The sequence below is a fragment of the Parasteatoda tepidariorum genome, chromosome 9 (assembly GCF_043381705.1).
Source record: "Parasteatoda tepidariorum isolate YZ-2023 chromosome 9, CAS_Ptep_4.0, whole genome shotgun sequence".
Classification (NCBI taxonomy): Eukaryota; Metazoa; Arthropoda; class Arachnida; order Araneae; family Theridiidae; genus Parasteatoda; species Parasteatoda tepidariorum.
In genome coordinates, this window is record NC_092212.1 from 53796162 (window position 1) to 53821758 (window position 25597).

General features: G+C 29.8%; 1 protein-coding gene across 1 annotated transcript in view; it reads left to right on the top strand.

Annotated features, from left to right (window-relative positions):
* Positions 1 to 25597, top strand: part of LOC107455690 (uncharacterized) — a gene marked incomplete in the record, with an annotated part of 93926 nt that overhangs the window by 30889 nt on the left and 37440 nt on the right. Inside the window, 3 exon segments of the mRNA XM_071185941.1 lie at positions 19706 to 19913; positions 22966 to 23144; positions 24912 to 25178. Coding sequence (XP_071042042.1) covers positions 19706 to 19913; positions 22966 to 23144; positions 24912 to 25178 — 654 coding nt within the window.

Below are 25597 nucleotides of genomic sequence, written 5' to 3' on the forward strand. Positions count from 1 at the left end.
GTATATATATATATATATATATATATATATATATATATAAAAAATTTTTTTTAGTTATATAATTTGGAATATGTGAATATTAATTTATTCATAGATACAATGTACGAAATACAATTCTCGTTTTTTTTTTACGTAGACACACATTAACATAGAATTTATACAGTAGATATATTTTTTTTTCCAAAAAAATAATCATGTTTATTTATTGTTGTGATACTTTATATACAACGTTTTATTTATAAGCACAGTAATAAGCTATCGCTAGCTATCAAGATTATTTAACTCTACAATTTTTTCGAAAACATTTTAACTGCCATTTTGAAAATGACGATTGATGGTGGCATAAATTTTCCCCTCATCTATTTCATCTGCTCTTAGAGTTTCAGCTTTGGTATGTTTATTTTTTTGTACTGAGTTTTCTTCAAAATTGAAGCATACAGAGAAAAATTGTTTCTTAATTGAAATTACACTTTCACACGGTACGCCAAGTACAGTCAAAACTAATTTATAACAAACTTAGCAAAATTCAATGCAATAGAGGCGTCATATAAATAAGTTTAGATTCTAAATGTGCAATAATGTGAAATACATGAACTAATTTTTGTTTTGCCAAACTTATTTTTCAGAAAAATCAGACTAAAAGTTATCATTAATTGATTCCCTCATGCAATAGGTTAGAGATTTGGAACAAGAACTTGAAGAACTACATGATAATTTCCGCGAAGATCAAGCTTCTGAATTCCGAGGTCTCAAAAAAGAGCTGGAGACGGCTACCAAGAACTGTAGAGTACTGCAGTTCAAGCTAAGAAAATCAGAGAAAAAATGCGAGCTTCTGGAATTAGATCGCCATAGTTTGGAAGACAAAGTAAATAAGCAATACTTATTTTATTATATTTTTCTAATTTTAGAAAGTGATGCTTGTCAAAAATTATTCTGATTGGGAAATATTAAGTGCAATGCAATGGTAGTTATAAAGACACTGATATAATATTTTACAACTCTTCCATCAGTTACATAGAACATAGTGCTACATAAGCAATTGACAATGTGGTGTACATAATAGTGTGTTTTAAGTATGAGAGAGGCGAAATATATTATCAATTAAAATTCCAAAATAAAAAGTCATTATTTGTTTCAATATTTCTAAACTGACGGCAATAATCAAATGCACTTTCTGAATAATCAACTGAACGTTAGTCTATAATATACAGGGTTGCCAAGGGTAATTAAAAATGCAAAATGATATGACCAATAAAATTTAAAATGTTTAATAAAAGAGAATAAAATTAGCAGATTTCTACTGCATATATTTTTCAGTTTCCCATTGAAAGTGAATGTATTTGCTCAAAATATGAGTAATTTGAAATGTTAGTCTATGACTTTCCATTTACATTTAGTGGTACTTTATTTCATTTAGTGATACTTACGATTTAATAATTAAAGAAATAATAAATAAAAATAAAATTGAATTGAATTTTTACCACTTTAAATATTTTCAGTCGCTTGTGGCAACCCTGTATATATGGTAAAAATTTTCAATTTATAATTAAGAAATATTTTTTGGAGGTAAATCGCAATGGATCAAAACTTTTATAGATCCTAAGTACGAATTTTTTATTGAAAAACATTCTGTATTATAATAAATAAATGCTTGAATGAACTCTCGTGGTCAAACCTTTGATGCAGATGGGACACCGGTGTCCATTTCATATTTTTTTCTGACCCTCTAATTACAATAAAATATGTTTCAGTTTTTTTTAATTATGAAAACAATCTAATAATTACTAAAAAATCTGTTAGATTATCAAAATTATATTTGGACAAAAATATAAGTTCTAAAAAAAAATTACCTTGAAAAGTTTTTTCATTCGTATTCAAAAATTTATTAACAAGTGATTTTGTAAGTTAAAGAAATTTCAATGATAATTAACTGTTTCTTTAGATCTAATTAATTGCAAATAAATTAAAATTTGAAAAATTATTGTGTGGTTGGGAGCCGTGTTTGGAAGATTTAACCTTCAACGCAGATAAAGACACCGGTGTTTTATCAATAATTAAATTTTGCAAATTAAAGAAATTTCAATGATAATTAACTGTTTCTTTAGATCTAATTAATTGCAAATAAATTAAAATTTGAAAAATTATTGTGTGGAAGGGAGTCGTGTTTGGAAGATTTTACCTTCAACGCTAATAAAAACACCGGTGCTTTATGCTGTATTTCATAACCATAAATTATTAAAATGCTAAATATAATATATTACGGTTATTTTGTTCTAAATTAATACAAAATAATGAAAAAAACTTAGATAAACATATTTAATAAATATTCTGCGTTAAAAGGTTAAACTATATTTAGGAAGCAATTTTTTTTAGTCGAACTAAGTTTTGCAGAATATTTTTTCGAAAAAAGTTTCAAATCTGGCCATATTTTATTTCCTTCTCACCAACAGTGCTATAAAATGCTTCTTAATCAATTCAAGTTATATTTCTCCTCAGGTTAGAGAATACCAAGCTGCAGTTCGTCAAGACGTGGATAGAAGCAAGTTCAAGGAGTTGGAAAAAGAGCTTTCTTTGGCTCGTAACTTGACATCCAGCCTCAGCAAGGATGTTAAAGAACTGAAAGAAGCTCTTGTGAGGGCGGAAGCTGAGAACGATGCTCTGCGTCAGACTTCTGGAGGTGGTACAAGAAGCGTCACGCCAACGTCACAGGTGAGATATGCTCTACTCTTACAAAATGGATGACGTCACTTTATGTCTCACATTGATTTTTGTTTTACGACAACTGTTAAAAGATAGCTTGAGCAGACAGCAAAAGCAAATCATAAAAAAAGCAACATTTTCTTTCCAAATATTCTGTGGTGACAAATGGTGCACCCAACAAGATTTGTTCGTTGTGACAGATTTCCTTCATGTTTATATCAGCTTATGTTTCCATGTTCAAATGAAATATAGGTTAGCAATAAATAATGATAGAACTAAAATTCTTAGCAGCATTTTCACATAAAAACATGCATAAATAGATGCACTCATAATCATGAAATGTAGTGCATGTTGCGTATTTTGCAACTTAGTAATAAATAACGTATGTTTCATTAATGCTGAATTTAATAATCATAAATTTAATACTAAAGACGGTAATTGTTCAGACGTATGTTATGAATTTGTTCTAAACATAGGGCGACCAATTTTTTTTACCCATTTTGGGAACATTTCTTTAAGTGGTAGCTAAGTTTAAATTTTAGTGTTTTAAATTTTGTTTTATAAATTTGATTTAAATTTTTTTTCCACACTACTACAATTAAATTATTCAAAAGTTTATATAAAAAGGTGGTAAAACTAATGATGTCTTGTGGTAAAGTCTTTAAATTTTTTAGCATAGTTTCGAATCACCAAATGTTCTGAAAGTTTTAGTTTTTAATTGTCTTCCATAAAATAAAACGTTTTGCAAAAAGCGTAGTAGTTGGTGGTCCTTTAAATAGTTGTAAAGGTAATAATAGGAATTCATAGTTTAAATATCGCAGAGCTGCCAACTTTCTGCACTTTTGGGAAAATTTCTTCTGGTGTTAGCTAAGCATATGTTTTTATGTATGATTCTTCTTTATACAAATTTGATTAAAGGTTATTTTCCACACCTCAACATGTAAATGATTCAATAGTTTATATGAAACGTCACTTTGTTCTAGCTCTCTCGGGGTGAGAATAAATAAAATGTTTCTGAAAATATCAAAAATTCTGAAAGTTTCAGGTTTTAATTGTCTACCACCCCATAAAATATTTTGCAAAAAGTTTAGTAGTTGGCAGCCATGAATATTATTTAAATTTTGGACTATTTTGAAATAATTTTTAATCTTTCCCTCGTATCTTTTAACAAAATTCGTGCTATAATGTATTTTTTCCAACTTATACTCTTTTTTCTTCTAAATTTTCCTGGAGATAATTGAAATTTGAAATGCGACTGTAAGTAAAAATATAAATAAAGATTTTTAAAAATTTTTTTTCAGGGTTCAAACACTCTGTCATTAAGGTATATGAATGCTTTATTTGTATATATTGGATAAATATAAATTTAACCAAATTTGTAAGTTGAATAATTCAAAAGAAATTACTTAAGATCTAAGTGAATTTATGAATTTTTAATCACTTTAACCCCTTTGAAGGTCGTGGGACGTATACTTACCACCACTTTTTTACCACTTTTAATTTAGGTTTCCCTTTGTTAATAACTTCAGCTTTCTTGAAGTGCGTTTGAATAAAATTGGTAAAAATTTGTTAGTTTAAAAAAACGTATAAAAGTTATAAAATACATAATTCCTTTTGAAGCATGTATCATTTATAAAATTTAATTTAAAAATAAAGAAAAATAAAAGTCAATAATCTCCTAATAGGTCGTGTTAAATATATTTAACACCAAAAAAATGGCATTTTTATAAACTAAATGAGTTTTTTTTCCTTAAATCAATTACTATTCTTAAAACAATTTCAATTTCAAAAATACTTTATTTACCTTTACTAGAAATAAGTGGCCCATTAAAGGGTTAAGCTTAAAAACTAAGTACTACGAAATATTTATAACGGTTAACAGATAGGAAACTATTACACTTGTTCAAAACAACTTAAAACCGGATAATGTTGGGTTCATACGCAACTAAAAAAAACTCAAAAAATGGTATTAATTTCGCTATGAAGATTTAAAAGTTTCTTAGTTTACTTTTCGTTTCAAAATATAAAAAATTTTAAACTTAATGGCATCGGTTATATGTACATAGAGTTATTAAAATATTTTTGGTAACTGATAAATTAATAAAATGTGGTTAAATCTTTATATAGTGTTTATAAGCCCTGGTTTATATCATTCTACTTATTATTAAACATATATTACGGCATGATTTTTTATACAATGCTGAATCAGACCAATAGCAGCATACTATTGCAGTGATGCATCATATTCTCGACATCAATAGCATATAAATAACCTCGTTTCCATCATACCAGTTTACCTCAAGTTACACCTCATGTTTTTACCTTGTAATCTTATCACCCTACTGCATATAACTACGCAGTCGGAACTCAATGATCATCTATCCATATGAATACTCCTTTAATTAATTTGCATTCCATCGCCTCATCGAAACATCACAAAGTTCAAGCTAAAGATGAATGGGAAAATGGCAATGAGGTGCACAGATGTTTAATACAGTTCAATACAATGCTGATTCAGCATAAGATTATTAATATATATGACTTTATAGTACATGTTTACAAAGTGTAGATGAATTGGTTGGTGGCGCTTCGCTCCAAATACCGAGTTAACAACAATATCCAGCATACAATGCTGTGTTTAAGTTGTAACAATACATACTATCTTACTTATCTGTAAAGGTTTTTAAATTTGCATATTACTAACACTTTGAAAAATCCTTTTTTGAAAATAGTAAAAATTGCTAAGTATAAAAATTGAGTTGAGAATGATTTTAAACTGTTAATCAAACCATTAGGTTAACAGACAAGGTTTTGTCCTAATACCATTAATCAGGATACTCTCAAAATTTAAGTGAGCATTAGGATAATCTTTGAAACAAATATCAAGTTTGTACTAGAAAAGTTTTTAGACACAGCTCACAATACAACTAAACATACTCGTATTTTCACATTAATTAAAATTTAGAATACTTTTATTTGTAGAGTTAAATTTGTTTCGCATATATAATAAATGTACTTTAAAAAGATATTTTAAGATATGGATACTTATTAAATGAATTAAACAATCAAATAAGTTAAAATAAGCATGAAAAAAGGTTTAACGGCAGATAGTACAATTAAATGCTGCACAGTGGGTCAGTATCCAAGGTTTCGTGGCCAAAATTAGTATTTCGATAAAATTTGTTTCAAAATTTGGGTTTTTTTATTTAGGGGTTTTTATGTGCAGGTAAATTGAATCCATAGTTGAAATTTTGAAATATATTAAAAATATCCAAAAAAACAAAATGGCGGTTGAAATATGGCGAGCAAAAATAAGAAAAATAATATAGCACGTTTAAATAATTAAATACAGCAATGAAAATACAATAATTTTCGTAATTTTATATTAAAAATGAAAAACAAATTATATTTCCGAAGTAATATTACAAAATAACGCGAATACATGAAAAAAAAACAAAATTTTAGTTTTTCGGTATATTTAGTTCATCCTTGCAATACGGGCAAAATGGGGCAGGTTTTTTCCAAAGAAGAAACTTCAAAGAAGACAACAAAAAAAAGTTTAGCTAATTACCTCGTGGAACTTTTTGGAACTAAGTTTCGAAAGTCATTCAAACATTGTAAAATGTCAAATGATAAGATATAAACTATAAGTTTGTCAGGAGTATTAACTAATCCAACCAATTGAAAAATTGCACTATAATTTCAGACTAATTACTCTGATAAAAGTGTAACAGTAAGGTGAAATTCCTCTACATATTTTTGAAATAAAAATTTAAAAGTTACATTAAAAAAACCTTATGAATACTTAATTTGGGCTATATTAAAACTGTCTACGCATATTTTAGTTGAAAATTTAATTTTTGACAAAGATCATGGTTTTCTGGCCCACAGTGTGCTGGTCAGATTGAAAAGTTCTTAACTTATGTAGTGCGCTTTCACCTTCGTAGACGTATTTTTTCCTGTAAAATAATAATTACCAGTAGTAACTCGTACGGTTGTTCTGTTGGCGTATTTTTTAGCGTATCTTATACAATGTAAAACTTGGTTCAACATTTATCCTTTGAAGCAGATGGGATACCAGTGTTCCTTTCATATATATTTCTTTCTCTCTAATTAATTACAAGTAAAAAATATTTTTGTATTTTTTTATTATAACAAACAGTCTAATAGTTACTAAAAAAGTTTGTTGGATAATCGAAATTATTTTTTATACTAAAAAATAAAATCCGAAAGGAGTAGTTAGAAATTCTTTTTCATTCATATTTAAAAATTTATTAATAATATATTTTGAAGAAAAATAAAGAAATTTCAGTGATGAATAACTATTTCTCTGAGATCTAAATAACTGTAAATAAAAGCAAAATTATGATTTGTAAGGGAACCGTGTTTGAAAGATTTTACCTTAAACGCAGTATAAAACAATGATACTTTATGCTGTATTTCATAAACAAAAAATTACTAAAATGCTTAATGTAATATTTTTCACTTATTTTGACTTATATTAATACAAAACAAGGAGAAAAGTGACAAAAATGTGTTAGATAAAAATTCTGCGCTTATGGTTAAAGGATTCAACTTAAAATATAACTAGACCTTTACTGTTGACGAGAATTTCAATCAAAAATCTCTGAAGTGATTCATATAATCACTACTTTTCAAAAACTAATTCCTATTTCTCAATTTCGGATTCATCATACAACCTCGAAAACGTCGATTTTGGATTAAAGATCACGAAAATTTTCGAGACCGGTAGACACCCTGCATTAGTTCATTTTCAAAAATAATGAGCTTATAGAGACAGTATTTACTGGAATACAGAGTTGCCAAACTTGATCCGCTTTACATAAAAATGTTTTCGAATGATAACAAAATTTAAATACTTTTTCCTCCATTACATATCCAAAAATCAAAATATCATGTGAGATGCAACTTAACAATGCAAGTATGCAATTCAATCTATTATGCAATTTTAACCTCTTCGAGACAGGCAAGAGTTATATATGCGTTCTTAAAGTAACGACAATCAAGGTAAAAACAAATGATATTGATTTTCCAGCTATTTCTTTAACAATTTATTTGTAGGTGGGTTAATTATAGTTGATGTCTTTAATTCACCGCTACTTAGTTCAAAATAAAGACTATTTTATATTTTATTTTATAACCGTCGTTGAACAGCCGACCCAATTTTGGGTTTACAACAACTAATGTTCAACTCTGTAACCTTGTAGTTTTGAACTCAATCCAGAAACCAAGGGAACACCTGGATCAAGGATTGGGAGAAAATTGCCTTCGTGGAGGACGTTTTGATGGAACTAATCCACATTTGCGTTACATATAGAGGAAAACCACTCGAGGTTAGCCTGACGGCAAGGGGACTTTGACCCATGATCCTTCTACCACTGAGGATATTTTACGCCATCACTGTGGTCGGTGCGAGCCGAATGCAGAATTCGTATCGACCAGCCAACGCTGAGACTCGAACGTTGGCTCATCGCATCGGAAGGAGAACATTCTATATGGGCATGTTACTACGGATCGATTATTTATTTTTAATTTTTATTATTTGATTTCATATTACTCGATATTATATATATATCAATTATTCGATATTTTCTCGATTATTTTCATTATTTTTCATACGAATTTTGATTATTTACGAGAATTACGAGTCTATTTTATTTTATAACCGTCATTGAACAGCCGACCCAATTTTCGGGTTTACGACTACTAATGTTCAACTCCGTAGCCTTGTAATTTTGAACCCAATCCAGAAGACAAGGGAACTCTTGGATCAAGTATTGGCTGAAATTTGCCTTCGTGGATGACTTTTTGATAGAACTAACCCGCATTTACGTTACATGGATAGGAAGACTACGAGAACCTCCCACGGTTAGCCTGGCAGCAAGGGGACTCTAGCCCATGATCCGTCAACCACTGAGGATATTTCACGTCAACACTGTGGTCGGTGCAAGCCGGATGTGGAATTCGCATCGACCAACCACCGTTGGGATCGAACCCCGGTTCACCTCACTGGAAAGCGAATGCTCTATCCCCTGAGTCATCGCGGCTTAATTAGGAATCTATGTAGTTACACTTCGATTCTCTTGATTACAGTAATAACTAAACTTCTTTGACCAGTTAGAAAAAATAAGTCTATCAATCTAGCCACGCCCACATATAAGCTGTTGCTTTTTATTCTATTCTATTCTAAATCGGATTCTGTGCGAATGCATTTATGACTCGTCGTTCTGAAGAAGTTAACTTTATAAGAAATAGAATAACTGATTTAACTTTTAGTCTTCGCAATTTTTAAAGGTAATGGTAAAATATTATCATGAAGATAAGTGAAAAAGCTACTGAAACCCCTGAAGAGAACAAAGTGATAAAGACTTTAGTTCATTTAAAATCTCTGTGATTCGTCAGTTGGAACATTTCCAGTTTAAGGTTCTGCTACAAAATAGAAAGAAGATTATTTTTCGAATTTAGATTGCAACATTTAATGTCAACTGATTTACAACAATCTCTCTCTATTTTCAATAGATCTTGATTGAGTTTCTTTAGTTTATTCAATAATATAGCAAAAGGGTGAACTTATCACGTAATCATGTAAATAAGCGTCTTCTTTTTTAAATATTTTAATACATAAATTTTGAATCCTATGGTGAAATATATGCTTTTGTTAGTAGATACTTAATACTTTACCCCATACTGTCTACAGAAAATGAATATTTTAATATTTCGTTAAATAAATAAATTAAATTGTTAAGTAAATCTATTACTTTTTAATGATAGTATTTTATTTAAAAAAAAAACCCTCCATTTTTTTTATTAAATATCTTAAAATTTTGATCAGCAAATATTTCTTTAATAAATATTTAGAATTTTTTTTAAAATTTATATTTTGAGAGTGTATATATATATATATANAACACAAATAACTACAAACAGTAGTTTCGTATACTAACGTGTTTGTGCACGCTTAACATTGGTGTTTATTGTGTTGATGAATTTTTACAGTTGTGATAGGTCAGTTAGTGTTCTACACCTTTGTTAAACCAAATAACTAATGGAAAATATAATATTACTTATATTTTATTAAATGAAATTAAAAAATATAACTTAGATATCTGCCAAGTTTGTGCATGCTCAGTGTGCATTACAAAAGAATGAAAGATGACTCAGAATTCATTGAAAAAGTTATAAACTGACTTGGACAGCAAACAAGACGATTACAATTCTTGTTTGATTGAACAATTTTTTAATTGTTATGTATCAATAATTACTTAATTATTTGTTTTTGAATAAAAATATATAAAATTTTATAACAAAATTGTTTTTCTGTATCTCCTTAATTGTTTGTTTTAAAGAAAAAAAGTCAGTGGGGTGCAAGTGCACCCTTTTGCATCCCGCTGCCGGCGCCCTTGAATATATATATACATATAAAAGACAATATATATAAAAGAAAACTCTACCAAACGATTTTTTTTATTGAAATGAAATTTGGGAAAACCCTTGAAGTGACTGGTATATATATATATATATATATATTTGAACAATATCTTATGAGAAAATTCTACTATTCTAATTTTTGCACGTAGAAATGACGAGAAACGAAAAGGGAAAAAGGAAGAGAATTATTTCCTCAGCAACGATAAATATGCTATAAATTCTCTCTTAACAACTCATTTAAAAACTGTAGCTCTTAAATTCTTTTTTAGAAATAGGATTCGCTATCTTTTTAAATAGAGTCTAACACTTCATAAAACACGAATAAGCCCTTAAAAGCGAAATAATTTGGAGAGCAAAAATGGCAGATAAGGTACTGAGAGTAGGGCTAAAATATGCTCGAGTTTCTGATCGACGGTTTTTATTAATCGTTTCTGTAGCATGAAACAACTCTCCAAATGCTGTCGTTAAATACATTTTAAAGAAGTAATCTCATGAGGGAAACTTTAAAAATATACTTCATCGCATAAAACTAGGAGCGGTTATGACGGTAAGCGGTTATTTTTGGATTATTTATGTATATCCGGTTAGAAAATGGTTTGACGTAAGAGCAATTTATGATGTAAACAACATATTTTTTTTATGAAGTAGCTTATCAATATTTGTGAAGAAAATTAAGGCATCCTGGTTTTTAAATCACATTTTGAATAAATTTAAAAATATTGTTTACTCATATTTATGTAAAATAGGAATATTAGTTGAAATCTTGCTTCGAATTAATTAATACAGTTATATATACAGCTGATTAATTACAGAATAAAGTTATAATTTGAAATCATTATGATTCTGATTATCAAGTCATTGCAAGTTTGAGAGCCAATTTATTTATTATTTATTTATTTATTTAACATGAAGTAGCTTATCAATAACTGCGAAGAAAATAATTGCATGCTAGATTTTAAATCACATTTTGAATAAATTTTATATTTATGTAAAATAGGAATATTAGTTGAAATCTTGCTTCGAATTAATTAATGCAGTTATATATACAGCTGATTCATAACAGAATAAAGTTATAATGATTATGATTTTGAATTATGATTCTGATTAAATCATTCTGAAGTTCGAGAGCCAATTTATTTATTTTTTATTTATTTATTTTATATGAAGTAGCTTATCAATAACTGTGAAGAAAATAATTGCATGCTAGATTTTAAATCACATTTTGAATAAATTTTAAAATATTTATGTAAAATGGGAATATTAGTTGAAATCTGGCTTCGAATTAATTAATACAACTGATTAATTACAGATTAAAGTTACAACGAGAAATCATCGTGATTATGATTAATAAGTCATTGCAAGTTTGAGAGCCAATTTACTTTTTTTAAGATGTAGCTTATCAATATCTGTGAAGAAAATTATTGCATTTTAGTTTTTAAATCACATTTTGAATATATTTTAAAAGATTGCTTACTCATATTTACGTAAAAGGAGAATATTACTTAAAATCTTACTTCGAATAAATTAGCACAGTTATTATACATACAGATAATTAATTACACAGTAAAGTTACAACGAGAAATCATAGTTATTCTGATTATCAAGTCCTTGCTAGTTTGAGAGCCTATTTATTTTTTCGATGATAGTTCAGTAATAATTCTCAGAGAATATTTCATATAAAGTAAACTATTAACTTATTCTGAGAACTTCATAAGAGTTTGCATACATTTATGTATTTATTTCATGGTTTATTCATTTTTCGTTGCGTTTGCTTAACACCTAGTAAAACGTATCAACCGATTTAAGTTTAGGGTACAAAGTACCTAGGGTACAGAGAACCTAGAGTACAGAGTACCTTAGGGTACAGAGTACCCAGAGCGCTATTTGCTCCTTCATCGAAATTGAATCGGAATAAGGGAAGAGGGTGGTGAGACAATTACGTAAGTAAATTAATGATAAGATTATAATAAACATGATAAGATTATACACTAAAAGGATAAGTTCAAAAAATAATCTGGAATAGGGGAATAATTACTACAATATTTACGGTACATCCAAATGAACAAACAGTGATGAAAAGCAACAAGCATCTTGATTCCCTGCATCACTCCCTTGCCTCCCCCCCTCTTTGAAAGGCTTCTACGGTGCAGAGTGATACAGTTCATTTCAATGTGCTGAAAAATTAATTTGAAAAGGGGTCATTTGATAAAACTTCATCACTGAGGAAAAAAGGCAGTTGTAGGACTAAGTTTTATAATTGCGTCAATAAACTCAAAATCGAATAATTGATTATAATCACTCTTTGTATCGCACTTCCGTAACTTCACTTCAGTTATTGAAGGTAATTGTCTTATTTCTCAATAAAACGTATCTTTTGATAAGCAGGGATGACACGGGTGGCTAAAAATGTAAGAAGTGGTAGAAATTCCTTTTCGTTTTTATTTATTCTATTCAATTTTGAAATCGTAACTACCATCACGACTTACATTGCAAATTATTCATATTTAAAACAAAAACTCTCTTAATGTCCACTTTGAATACTAAACTGTTAAAAAATGAGGCTAGTAAAGTCTGCTAATTTTTTTATCTCTTTTAATAGATAACAGCTTTTTATTAGTCACCTCTTTAATTTTTAGTTGACAGTGGCGACCCTGGATAAGCTCTGAGGTATGACATTAAGATCTAATGTACCACTAAAAATTTTGTCTACGTACGATTTCAAATTAAAATGTAACTACTTATGTTATGAATACGTTTTGATAAACGTAAATGTCTTCATTTCGGGGAAATAAATTTAAAAAAATTTAATAATTGAACTTCCAGTTTTTATGGTTTTAAAAAAAGTACACGAGAGAGAATAAGAGTCAGTTCCTCACTTGTTTCCGTAACTTTTACGTTTATAACTTTTGCTTGACCCTCCCCTCTTATTCTTCAATTTACTTCCAAATTTTATTCTTATAAATCTATGACAGCTAGGGTTCGATGAATCCGTCAATATGACTTCGCGTCAATACATCGAGATACACGTGACTTCCAACGTTAACTGTTAATGTTGGAACATTTGTTTATAAGTGACTGTTCCCTTTCTGCCTAGTTGGTAGGGCCCTAGGCCCATGTCCAAGAGGTCGTGGGTTCGATCCCAGCCGGCCGAAGACTCCCCGTGTAGTAAATGGTGACTGATGCGCGTTAAATCTGCCAAGTCACGAAGTCCTCCATGTTCCCAATGCAAATCAATACCTATAGCGGTACTGATAAAGAAGTTTCCTTGTCTTCCGGGTTGGTTCAAAATTACAAGGCTACGGAGTTGAGCATCAGTAGTCGTAAACCCAAAAACGGGTCGACTGTTCAACCATGGTTATAAAAAAAATGTAAAAAAAATCCACATATTTATACATAAATCTGAAGTCTATTCACTGCGCGTCATTAAATTCTAACGCGGTAAATAACACAAAGCAATATGCATTTGGCATGCACAAATATCTTCTACCAATTTTTTCAAGTGTTTTCTACACATAGACCAAGCTTTAATGGGTTAATCATACCTGACAAATTTTACGGGTATCAAAAAAGCTTTTTCCCAGTGGCACTGAAATAACTGTTTAAGTGATACTGTAGTTAACTACTTAATTCACCTTTCGCCATCACTTAAAGCACAACAAAGTAATCCTAGTGTTTTGTTTTTATTGGGCACCTGGGCCGCGAAGTGTCCTCTATCCCACTCATCTGGAATTTTAGCACCATTTTAGTTGAGCATTGAAGTAAGCAGGCAGTGGAGTTGCTTTTATGAATGTTTCAAGCACTTTGATTGAATAACTATAGAGGAATCAAAAAATAAAATGAGCAGCTTGCTCTAAACTATGTTTGTTTGAAGTTGAACAGAGTTGTGTTGAGAATTGAAGTAAGCAGGCAGTGGGATCAATAAAGTAATTGGCTGGTCCTCTTTATATTTGTTTAAATAAAGTATGTAAATATAAAGTATGTAAATATAAAGGTAGTTGAAAGTACATAAAATTTGTTTGTATTTGAATCTGAGTGCGGTTTTGAAGGCTAAAGAGTTTAATTATAAAAGAAAATGTCCACACACGTTATAAAAAATGTACTGTCACTTTTTGCTGGGCTTTAATTTGTTTATTCTCAGCGAAAAAAAAGGCTTATTTTCAAGTAAGTATTTTTAATAATTATGGGAAAAAAGTGATAGCAAAGAAAGAGATGTATTTGAAGTTTTTTGTTTGAAGAATAGTAATTGCTATAAATAGGAGCAAATAGTTTTACATTTTGAATGGTTTGCAATATTTGGGAAACAAATGTTGCTACCCAGCACCGGAAAGGATAAAAAAGCACTATGATGACTTCAGATCCATATACAATAATTTATAATTGTAGATAAAACTGTCATATTTCTGCCAAAAAATATTTGATCAACATAATACTTGTGTTGCGCCATTTTTCTTTAAAAAAAAGGTGACTCAAACATTTTTAATTTAATTAAAAATTCCCATGAAAGAATATTAATTATATTAATTATTAATTCCGGATACTTAACAATGTCAAAGTGGTTTGCACCATGGTTCTAAAGGGTTCGCATGGGCCTTGAAAAATTTTAAAAGTAGTAGTTGATGCTATTAGAAATAAATTTTTTGTTAGATACCACTTCATAGCTTAGAGTGGTAGAATTTTGATATATATATGTCATAGAAAAGTAATAAGTTATAGGCATTTTTTGGATATTAACATATCAGCGTAAGAGTCTTCACTTTTTGAAATTTTTAACTGCCGTGGTTTTCCAGAAAAAGCTCACAATGACACACTTTATTCTTAGAAATCTCACTAGAAGCGACCTTTCTCGACAGGAGACTATTTTAAAACCTTTAAATGTTCTGATCGTATCAATAAATATCTTTAAATCACCTCACCAATATTACTTTTCGGACAAAATTTCTAATTACTTCATTTGTCAATGAAAAAAAATCATTTTTAATCACTTCGGCTGAAATAGAAGTCGAAACGTGAGATACGGAATTAATTAAGTGTTCGATAAAAAAAAAATGGACAGGAAAAAAGGGGGAGGGGACATAGTGAGGTCAAAAATGAACTCAGAGGTCAATAAAACCATGCCAGAAGTGTCGTATGAATAAAGGCGTCCAAGTGAAGTAATCGGTGTCAGAATATAAGCAAAATACAATGAAGAAATATCCGATAAGATAATAATAAAACTTAAAATCGAAGGCTAAATACAATGAATTGTAAGACTATGTACAGACGTAGAACAAGTAAAATGCGTGAGACAAAATCGGTAAATTATAAACAAGAAAAAGCAAAATACAAGTAGAGGAGATGTGTAACAAGTGAAGGAATAAGAACAAGGATGGCGGTGTCGTTCGAGATATAGTGCTATAATTTGTTTTACATTGTATCAGTTCGCTGAGAACTCTTCTAGTTTTATAGCACTTAGTACTGTAAAAGCAACTGACATGATGGCGTATTAAATAATACGTTTTAAAGATTGATAATTTTAATTTAAATTCAGAGTTCCTAGGAAAACAAATAGTTTCGTAAAAAGGTTCAAAATAGATAAAGGAATGAAAGGATTCTGATCATTCTCCAAAACTATTGGGTTCAAATAATTTTAGAAATCGACAATGAAATGGAAGGATTCCGATCACTCTTACAAGCAATTGGATTTGAATAAGTTTTAAATTAGATAAACAAATAGAAAGATTCCGATAACTCATTCAAAGTGATGGATTCGGTTGAGTATCAAAATAGATTAATGAATGGAATGATATTCATCCCTGATTTAAAGAAATGGATTCAAATAAGTTTTAAAATAGATAAACGAATGGAAGGATTCTGATAACTCATTCAAAGTTATGAATTCGAATGAGTATCAAAATAGATTAACGAATGGAATAATATTAATCACTGACTCAAAGGAATGGATTTGAATAAGTTTCCAAATTGATAAACAAATGGAAGGATTCTGATCACTCATTTAAAGCAATGGATTCAAATCTGAGTGCCTAAACGGCGTTTCTAATCAACCTCAAGAATTTAAATTACCGATTAAGTAACCAGCTTTTCCGACCTGATTATCAGCATTCTATCAAACATCTGAAATAAAACGCTGAACAGTTTTTAAAGGAATGCTGACTTAATGTTTCAGATTAATCAGTATAATTTTCTCCTTCAGCAACTTCCACAAAAAACGAAATGGTTGAAGGAATGAAAGTGTTGACGCGGTAGCAATGTCCTTTTGTGTCACAATAGATGCCAAACTTCAATGCGGTCGTCTGAGCCGCTAAACAATGTCATATGGAATTATGCCAAGGATGTTGCTTGTTGCCACTAAAAATAACCCAAAAACTTGCACTTGCTTTTCGATTTGCTTATTCGGTGACTGATGTTTTTCTTCCGTTTTTATCTTTTATTTATATCGCGCTCTAGTCTTTTCTTTTGATGAAAATTTCAATTGTGTCTCTCTTAACATCATCAAGGTGTATCTGTTTTGAACTATTCATTAAGGAAGGTTAAAGAGAAATATGCTGATTAATGTTATGAAATGTTTAACGTAATGACCGCATTCAATTTATATATTTTTAGTATCCTGATAAAATTAAATCCAAACAAACTGTTCACATTAGAGGATGTCAATTAACATTTAAAGTGAACGAAAATATTTCTAAAATAATAACGTGTCAATATTGAAGTCAGAAATAGCAAATCCGGGGTTAAAATCATCAAAAACCAGTTTATCGTCGTGCGGAAATCGTATGCACTCGTCTTTAACCCCTTGGGGACGGATGATTCAGAAAAGCATTCGTACAAAATCAGAATCAGGATGTAATTAAATAAAAAATGGTAACTTAAATGTAGTCGTTTCTAATTTGACAGACTTACTTTGCTTTTACTTTAATTATTGTTAGTTTAATCATATATATAATCAATGTTATTTCAAAGTATAACTAAATAATTTTATTTTGAACAAAGTAATGGTGAATTAAATAAATTAAACAATTATAACTCCGCCCACAAGTAAACTGCTGACGAATTACTTTGATTACCAGTTTTATCCTTTTACCCTGGTTAATACGGCTTTATGCTGGCACGTATTTGTGACAGTCGGCACGAAAGGGTTAAGCTTCGGCCTCAAATAAACTGGTTTTAGGTGATTTTAAAATCTTAATATCGGTCAGAGTTTTAAAACTTTTTAATTTTATCTTTTGAAATAAAAGTTTATGAACCCAATTATGCATACTTTTTTTACTTCACTTTTGCAAGAATCTAAATATATTAAGGATACACAACATTGTTTATATCTTTATAACCTTTTTTTTTATAATTTTGACCACATTTTCTTGGCATCAAACTTTGTTCTCTTAAATTATGAAATTACTAATGACTAATCAACAAAGTTTCCAAAATTATTTTAAATTTATTTTCTATTTACGCTAGCATGTTAATGGAAAATAAATTTAAAGTTCTCATAGTTTTATAAATATTTAAATTGATTTTCGTTCATTAAAAATTAATGTAAATATTTTTACATCAATATTCAACTTAACTTTCTTTATTGCTCTAAAAAACAGTTTCAAAACGAACAATTCAAAGATTTTTATCATTATGTATCACGTGCGTAATAATCAAGCAAATGGGTATGATAAAAACTTTATATCAATATTAAAAGCAACTTTCTCAACTTTAAACACTCTTCTCTCTAATGTTTAGCGTAAATAGCCCTAAACAATGTCATAATATAACACTAGATAAAAATACAATACACTGTTTTACTTAAATTCAGTAACTAAATTTACATTGGTATACGACACTTATGCATAATGTATTTAATTGAAGAGTATGGGAAGTTAAAGAAAAAAATTGGTTAAAAATTAGGTCCAAAAAATTGTCTTAGTAATCCAAACTAAAATAATACATGAAAGAATCCAATAGCATAGCACACGTGATCATGAAACATTCAAGTATTCATTGTATAAGTTTTTCTTTTATGCTAAAAAGGATCCTTTAATTGAGATTCTTTAGTTTTTGAAATCGGAAAACTTACTCTAATTGAAGTGCAAAACTAGGTAAATCTGTCGATTCACAAATTGTTATGGAGAGCATAATAAAATTTAAAAAGCTTACAAGCTTATGTAGTTTACTTACTTTAATTGAGAGTCTCTGCGAAAAACTAGGTAAATCTGTCGATTCACAAACTGTTATGAAGAGCGAAATAAAACTTAAAAAACCTACAAGTTTATGTAGTTTTCAACATATTATTCACCAGACAGAGAACACTGATTTTATATTTGTGCCTGACTTTAGCCTTGATGAAAGCATCTATATTGTCACAGTCAAACACGCATTAAAAAAATTCTTCTTGTATCTTGTCTCTCAATTAATTATTTTTTGTAATTATTGCATGAAAATATTTTTAAAATTATTTGTTTTTATCTTGTAATTTTAATTGAAAGTTTATAAAACAATAAATTACACTGCACAAATGGTAGCAATCATTTTATACCAAAAACGGTGTATAGAAACACCTAGGATAGTTTTAGGCGTAGTCAAGACCACAAATGTTCCATCACATTTATTTCGATGCCCTTTTTGGTGTCTCGTTTAACACCGAAACATGTTTCAACAAAGTATTACAGTAAGATATAATTCATTCAAAAGTCAGTAGAGTTATTTTTGAGATGCAATTTACAACAAGAACTATAAATTGCGAATACATGCACTAGTTTTTAAATACATTTGAAAAAAAAAGTTCTGGGTGTAGTCAGCACTACAAATGTTCCATAACACTTATTTCGATGCCTTTTTTGGTGTCTCGTAACACCGAAACATGTGGCAACAAAGTATGACAGTAAGATATAATCCATTTAAAAGTCAGTAAAGCTATTTTCATGAATCAGTTTACAACAAGAACTATAAATTGTGCATGCATGCACTAATTTTTGAATGCACTTGGAAAAAAAAATTTGTTTGTTTATCAACCCTACACAGATAACAGAGAGAAAGTCAAAACAAATTTGAATTAGCCTTAATAGAGTAAAAGTGGATAGAAATGAAATATTATAAAATTATTTAATATAATGGACAAATTTATGTAATTCTTCTTATGAGAACAATGCTATTTTTATTAAACAACTAAAAACTTAAATGCCTTTTGTAGCAGTAAACTTCTGTTTCTCTGGAATGTTCAGCAGCGTACGAGACAACTAAAAAATTACATCTTCTCGTTCTTCATTGTAGGCAATCCATAGTAAACAATCTATCCAAACATTGCCTAAATTAGCGTTTTCGGAGGCAAAACAATTCATAAATTGTGTAAATGGGTCAGTATTCTCCAGCATCGTTGCTTAGATTTAAATACATCACTCAAATTGTACATGAACGCTCGATTCGGTATTAACTTGAAACAAAGTATTGATTAACTCAATTTTTGGAGTTTTTCAGCGCTGAATTTGGAGAGGCATTGCACCACAGTTTTCACAGTGCAGCTAATATAATATTATGTTTTTTTTAGAGTCGTTTGTCACCAGTCGTGAAAGATAACATCCTAGGCAAAGACTATGAAACACTTAGCCATGAATTATCAGATACAATGGAACGTGAGAACGATCTAAGAGAACAACTGAAATTCAGCGAGGAAGAGGCCAAACAAGCCAGAAGAAAAATTGGAGCTCTGGAGCAAGAAAATGAGACCCTGGTGTTGCAGATCAAGAAGCTTACAAATATTATGCGCAATAAGAAGGGGGGCAAAGGTAAGTGCATCATTAAATTCAAGAAAACAATGGCGTATTTTCTAAAAAATGATTCATCTTGTGTTCATTTTGGTTTTAAAAGAGTGCTTAAATAAGAAAGGCCCTCTGATAGCGTTATGTCCAAATAATCAGATTGCTTTATTTCTGCCGTCTAAAAATGCTCGAATATGTATATGAGTTAGAGTAAAAGCAACATTGCTGTCGATTTTGAAAATATTTTCACCTCTTATTCCGTGTAATCTGATAAGTTTCATTTTAAATTATTTGATTAAAATCTAACTATATAAAAATGAATGTATGTCTGTGTGTTCTTTAGAGACTCCTAAACCATCTGACAGTGAGAGCTGAAATTTGGCATGCTGATAGTTTGCAGTACCGACAAGGTTTGCTGACATTAGAACATTTTACAGCGGACCGTTTGAGCGGGATGAGCGAAGAATGAAATAGAATTTTCTGATAGGTTTAGAACTTGCCATTGATAAAAATTAAATTGAAGACGATTCCAATTTTTATTTCAAAGATAACACCAGTATTGCTTTCTAGTTTAAAGTTCTCATTAGAAAAAAGGAATTTATAGCACGTTTTTAATGTTAAATTATTTTTATTCATTACGTCAAATTGACTCAATGATCAACATTACTCAATGATAATCGATGGACTACGTCACTAAACTAGTATTTCAGAATTTATTCAAAACCATGTCTTTATTTTGCTTATAATTACGTTTTTAAACGTGCTTTTATAAATCTAAGTGATTGAAACAACATAATAAGTTACGTACAGATAAAACAAATTAATAGAAAAATAAAACTAATTCGTTTTGGAGAAAAAAACCCACCATGCTTAATATTAATGGCGAGAATGATCCTTGATTAATTTTCATAATAGGTACTAATTGAAATAAAAATAGTACTGAAAAGTAAAAATAATAAGGAAATGTTATTAATTTATTTAGGTAAAGCGTGGAAAATCGATATGCTATAAGTGAGGCCAATGATGCTTATTTAATCTTGGTAGTAAATATTATTTGGAATAAAAAAAAAAGCTTTGTATTAAAAATCAAAGTTAGTGGAGAAACGATGCTAAATGGTTTAGGAAGAAAGTGAGAAATCGCCACGAGTCATTTTTAACACCAATGCTGCTTAATTTACTTTTGTAATAAATGCGAATTAAAAGGAAAAAAAAAACTATGTAAAGAACAAAATTAATAGAGAAATGGTACTAATTCGTTTAAGAGAATAGTAGAAAATCTCCGAACCATTATTAACACCTATTAAGCCTAATTAGTGTTAGTAATAAGTGCTAGTTGCGAAATATAATAATATAGGTACAAGGTATTATGTTTGAATATTTGGTACCAATTAAAAGTGAATCAATATTTGGAAGCTTTGATATAGATACAGGGAAAAGAAGTTTTTCTTATGGCCCCTTTATAGGAATAAGTACCGAAGAAAATCCATTCATTATGGTCAATTTTGATTATCATGCTAAATGATATTAAAACATTTAATCTTTATTCTGATGAAAGGAACTGTGTTTTGCTTAATATAATAACGTAAAGCCACCAAGAAGGACAGAATGTAATAAATGAAAAATGCAACTATAACTTGTAGAAAAATATCTTGTGCCAGATGGTTCATCCGGAATACCAATATACTTGCAGGCCTCATAATAACAACTCTATCACAGCATGTATACAAACAAAAAACAGATTTTTTTCGATTAAGCCATAAAATGTGAAACAGCACATTTGAATGAAATCTTTTAATTTGAAAACTATATCAACAATAAAAACTACAGATCAATAGACATTTCACTTCTGACGTCCCATATCATAACTAACAAAACAAATAACTACATCAACCCTTTTGAAAATAACGTTTTCTCATTCTGATACAACTCAGTACAGCTTCAAACAAACATAGTTATGAGCAGGCTGCTCCTTTTACTTTTTTTTATTCCTCTTTAGTTATTCAAGCAAAGTGCTTGAAACATTCATAAAAGCAACTTCACTACCTGCTTACTTCAATGCTCATCCAAAATAGTTTTAAAATTCCAGATGAATGAGATAGGGGCCGCTTCTAGGCCCAGGTGCCCAATAATATCAAAACACTGGAACTAGGACTTTGCATTCATTTTAGTAAGCTAAATTAATAAGCTATAAAAAGTTGCAAAGTTTGTTTCTTTTAATAAAATTTTAAAATTTAACTAGTAAGCACTTTTTGTATTTTTAGTCAACCGTGACAAATTTAAATGATGGCTACTACGACTTGCATCATTTGCACCTCTTTATTGAATACTCGTGGTATTGAAATAGTAATAAAATTGATAATTTTATAAGGAAAATTTTTTATTTTTTTCTACTCCTAAAAACTGCATCGGATCTCATATTAAATTATTTAAACTCAATGGTAGATCATCATCAAAATTATTAAAATCAATATTATTAAATTATTAATTAATTATCAAATCATAAAGTTAGTTAAACATATAATCTTCAGCTAAAGTCAGACATTGTGACAGTTGGACTATATATTTTGGACCAATTTAGCGACTTTCTTCCAAGTGTAAGAGTAGATAACCCCGTTTAATCTCAAAACATGTTATGCTTTACGGTCTTTTAAACTTATTTGGAATTTTTCTTAACTAAAGGTTCTCGAATATTAGAAATCGAACTTTAAATAAAGTTATAAATGATCAAAAATTTGTGAATATTTTAAACCTTTTCTATACTAGTCATGTATCAAATTTGTACTTCGCAAATTTTCCCTCAATAAGAAGATATATGATCATATTTGCATAATGAATTATTTTCTTCTTCATTTCTACGATATAGTAATTACAATTAAACAAAAACAAATATATTCTTGATTTTGAAAAATATGAATATCACGGAATTAAATGTATTTCTTATAAATAAAGGGGAACAAAAATTTTACATTTGTCTTTACATTCAAACGTATATTATATCCAAAAATGACAGACAGTGGAATGTAAAGAAGAAGTTATATCAATTTAAATGTGAAATTAATTTCAACTTCTTTTTGTGAAGATGTAGATGCTGAAGAGGAAGAATCGTCGGCAGAAAACTTAAAGATTCAACTCGAGCTTCTGGAACAAGAGATGGGAGTTATTCGGAGAAAACTGGATGAAACTGAAAAAGAGAATGAAAACCTACAATCTGAAGTGAAGTATTTACAAGAGAAAGTCATTAATCAGCCACTCATTGAAGTGAGTTAGTTATATGGAGAAATTATGTCATTTTTTTAATCTTTGAGTACGAAAACTGAGAAGTTTTTTTAAAAAAGAATTTCCGTAGCATGACATTAAAAACGAATGTTGTAGATTTAGTTATTTATAGTTGATATCTTTTTATAGCAAAACTGTTCTTGTTCAATTGATGCGAAGGTTCGCAAAATGTATTTTGTCCTCTCTAATAAAAGAACATTTTTCGTTAGACTAAAGTTTATCAAAATTTTACGGATAGCTTAAGATTTTAAGGAAAATACAGGTAGGGGATATTTTCAGAATGGTTATAATCAGGGTAAGAAGAAAAAAATGGTATCTGAACCATTTTATAATAGATTTATTAGATGGTGGAGACAATAATTATTTGCTTTTTCACCATTATTTAGTTTGAAATAAAAATCCTTCAAAGTATGCTCAAAATTAATGAGCATTTGTAATGACAAAAAAGTGAAAGCAAAAGCAATTCCGTTACATTAAACATACTAATAGTCGAAGCAGAACGTCTTGGTCTCACCGTTTCGGCCCCTTAGCCATTTCTCTCTCGTGAACGAAATGACGCGTATGAAATGGTTCACATTGGTGTAGCCACTTATTGTTTTTCCCCTGATAATTGAATACCCTTGAATATGTCACTTACCTGGTTCTTTCCTGAGATCTTCAATTTTGAAGAATAGATTGTGTCAGTTATGTAAAGCTCAGTTGCTATTGGTGCTTAAGGCAATAATTTTAATATAATTTCTTAACTGCTTTCCTTTTGTAATCTAGCACCTATTTTTTTTCTTTTTTACTTTAGATATTTTAAACTTTTTACTATTGTTTAATTGTTAGTCATTTATTTAATAAGAAATTTTGAGATAGTCATGTTTAGTGTTGAAAAAAAAACAAGTAATAATGAGTATTGTGGGCTATTTCAATGATTGCCTACCTATAAAATTTAAAATTGAGTAGAAAAGGGATTCTATAATACTTGAAGTAAAATAGGGAAGATAATAAAAACTATGTAGAATACTTTTTTGTGAGTAACTCAGATTTGTTTTTCTTCTCTCATGAATTTGGCTAAGTTTGATACGTATTACTTTAGTTGTAAAATTTAGGTTATGCTATATATTATATGATTCGTATCTAATGGCATGCATCTAATGAAATGAAAACGGCTAGGAGGTAGAGCAGTCAGGATGTCTGACTGACTGCGGATTTGAATCCCGCTCGCGACATGAACGTCTCACTGTGCTTGTCCTTTGTTGTGTGGTGTGTTAATGTGGCCCAACCTATGAACGACTATCTGTGGATGTGTGGTGTGTGTATAGTTTGTCTACGGTAAGAACTCCCTCGCCAGTTTGAGGTCGTTTACTGCTATGGAAACAAGAATAGCGCATTTCAGGGAGGGTAGCTTCTCTTCACTTTAGGGTTAACACAATAGACCGAAGAAAAAGATTAGCTTTCTCTCGCCGGACCCGGGCCAAAATCTGTCCTAAACAATGGCTCCACACACCTACTTGAAATAGTTACGCCTCGTTACCATAGTCACCACAACGGGACCAGACGAATGGTTACGGGAGTTCTTATTTTAGACAAACTGTAATATTGCACGTCGCCGTAAATCAGGTTCGCAAGTGCACTCCGGGTAATGCTAAGTGAGCAATACTTCCGGCATCTTCCGTGGCGAAGAAATTAATAATTCAAAGCCAAAAATTAGACAAATCTTACAAAAGGAATCAGATAATAATATTCATAATTTCATGTTTGCAGTTACCTGAACTTCCCAAGGACGCTAGTAGCCCTGGAGTTTACTGGGAGAATAAGGTTCGGCTACAAGAATATGAGATTCGCGAGGTGAGAAAGAAAATGATTGAAAAAGACAGAGAAATCGAAAGACTAAATACTGAAGTCGAGATTTACAGAAAGAAAGCTTCCAAAGTGATGGTCCGTAGTAGATCTTTGGACAACGATTTGCAAGTAGACTTAAAGAGACAGCTACAGCTCGTAGAACAAGAAGCTAGCATTTTGAGACAAAAGGTAAATGAAAACTAAACCTCTCTTTCGACGAACAGTTCATGTACTCTTTTCCTCCTTTTATTAGCGAAATTATTGCATTTACTTACATTGCGTAAAATCATTGCATTTATATTGGAATAGTTTTTCGCTACGAAATTTGGCTTCTTAATTATAAAACTTAATTTTGAAATTAAGATTGATTATCTAGAGAGGTAAAGCTGGAGACGAGTTATTCTTAAAACACAAAATCAAAGTCTTTAACAGGGTGATTACCGGTCACGAAAATTTTCGAGAACTTTTGTTCTAATTTTAATAATAAAATTTTTCTCATGAATCCAAATTCTCGTCAATGGTAGACATCCTATTTAAATATATGAGGTTATCCGGAAAGTTTTGTCCTCTAATATTTTTACGCCCTATTTCACTGTGATATATATATA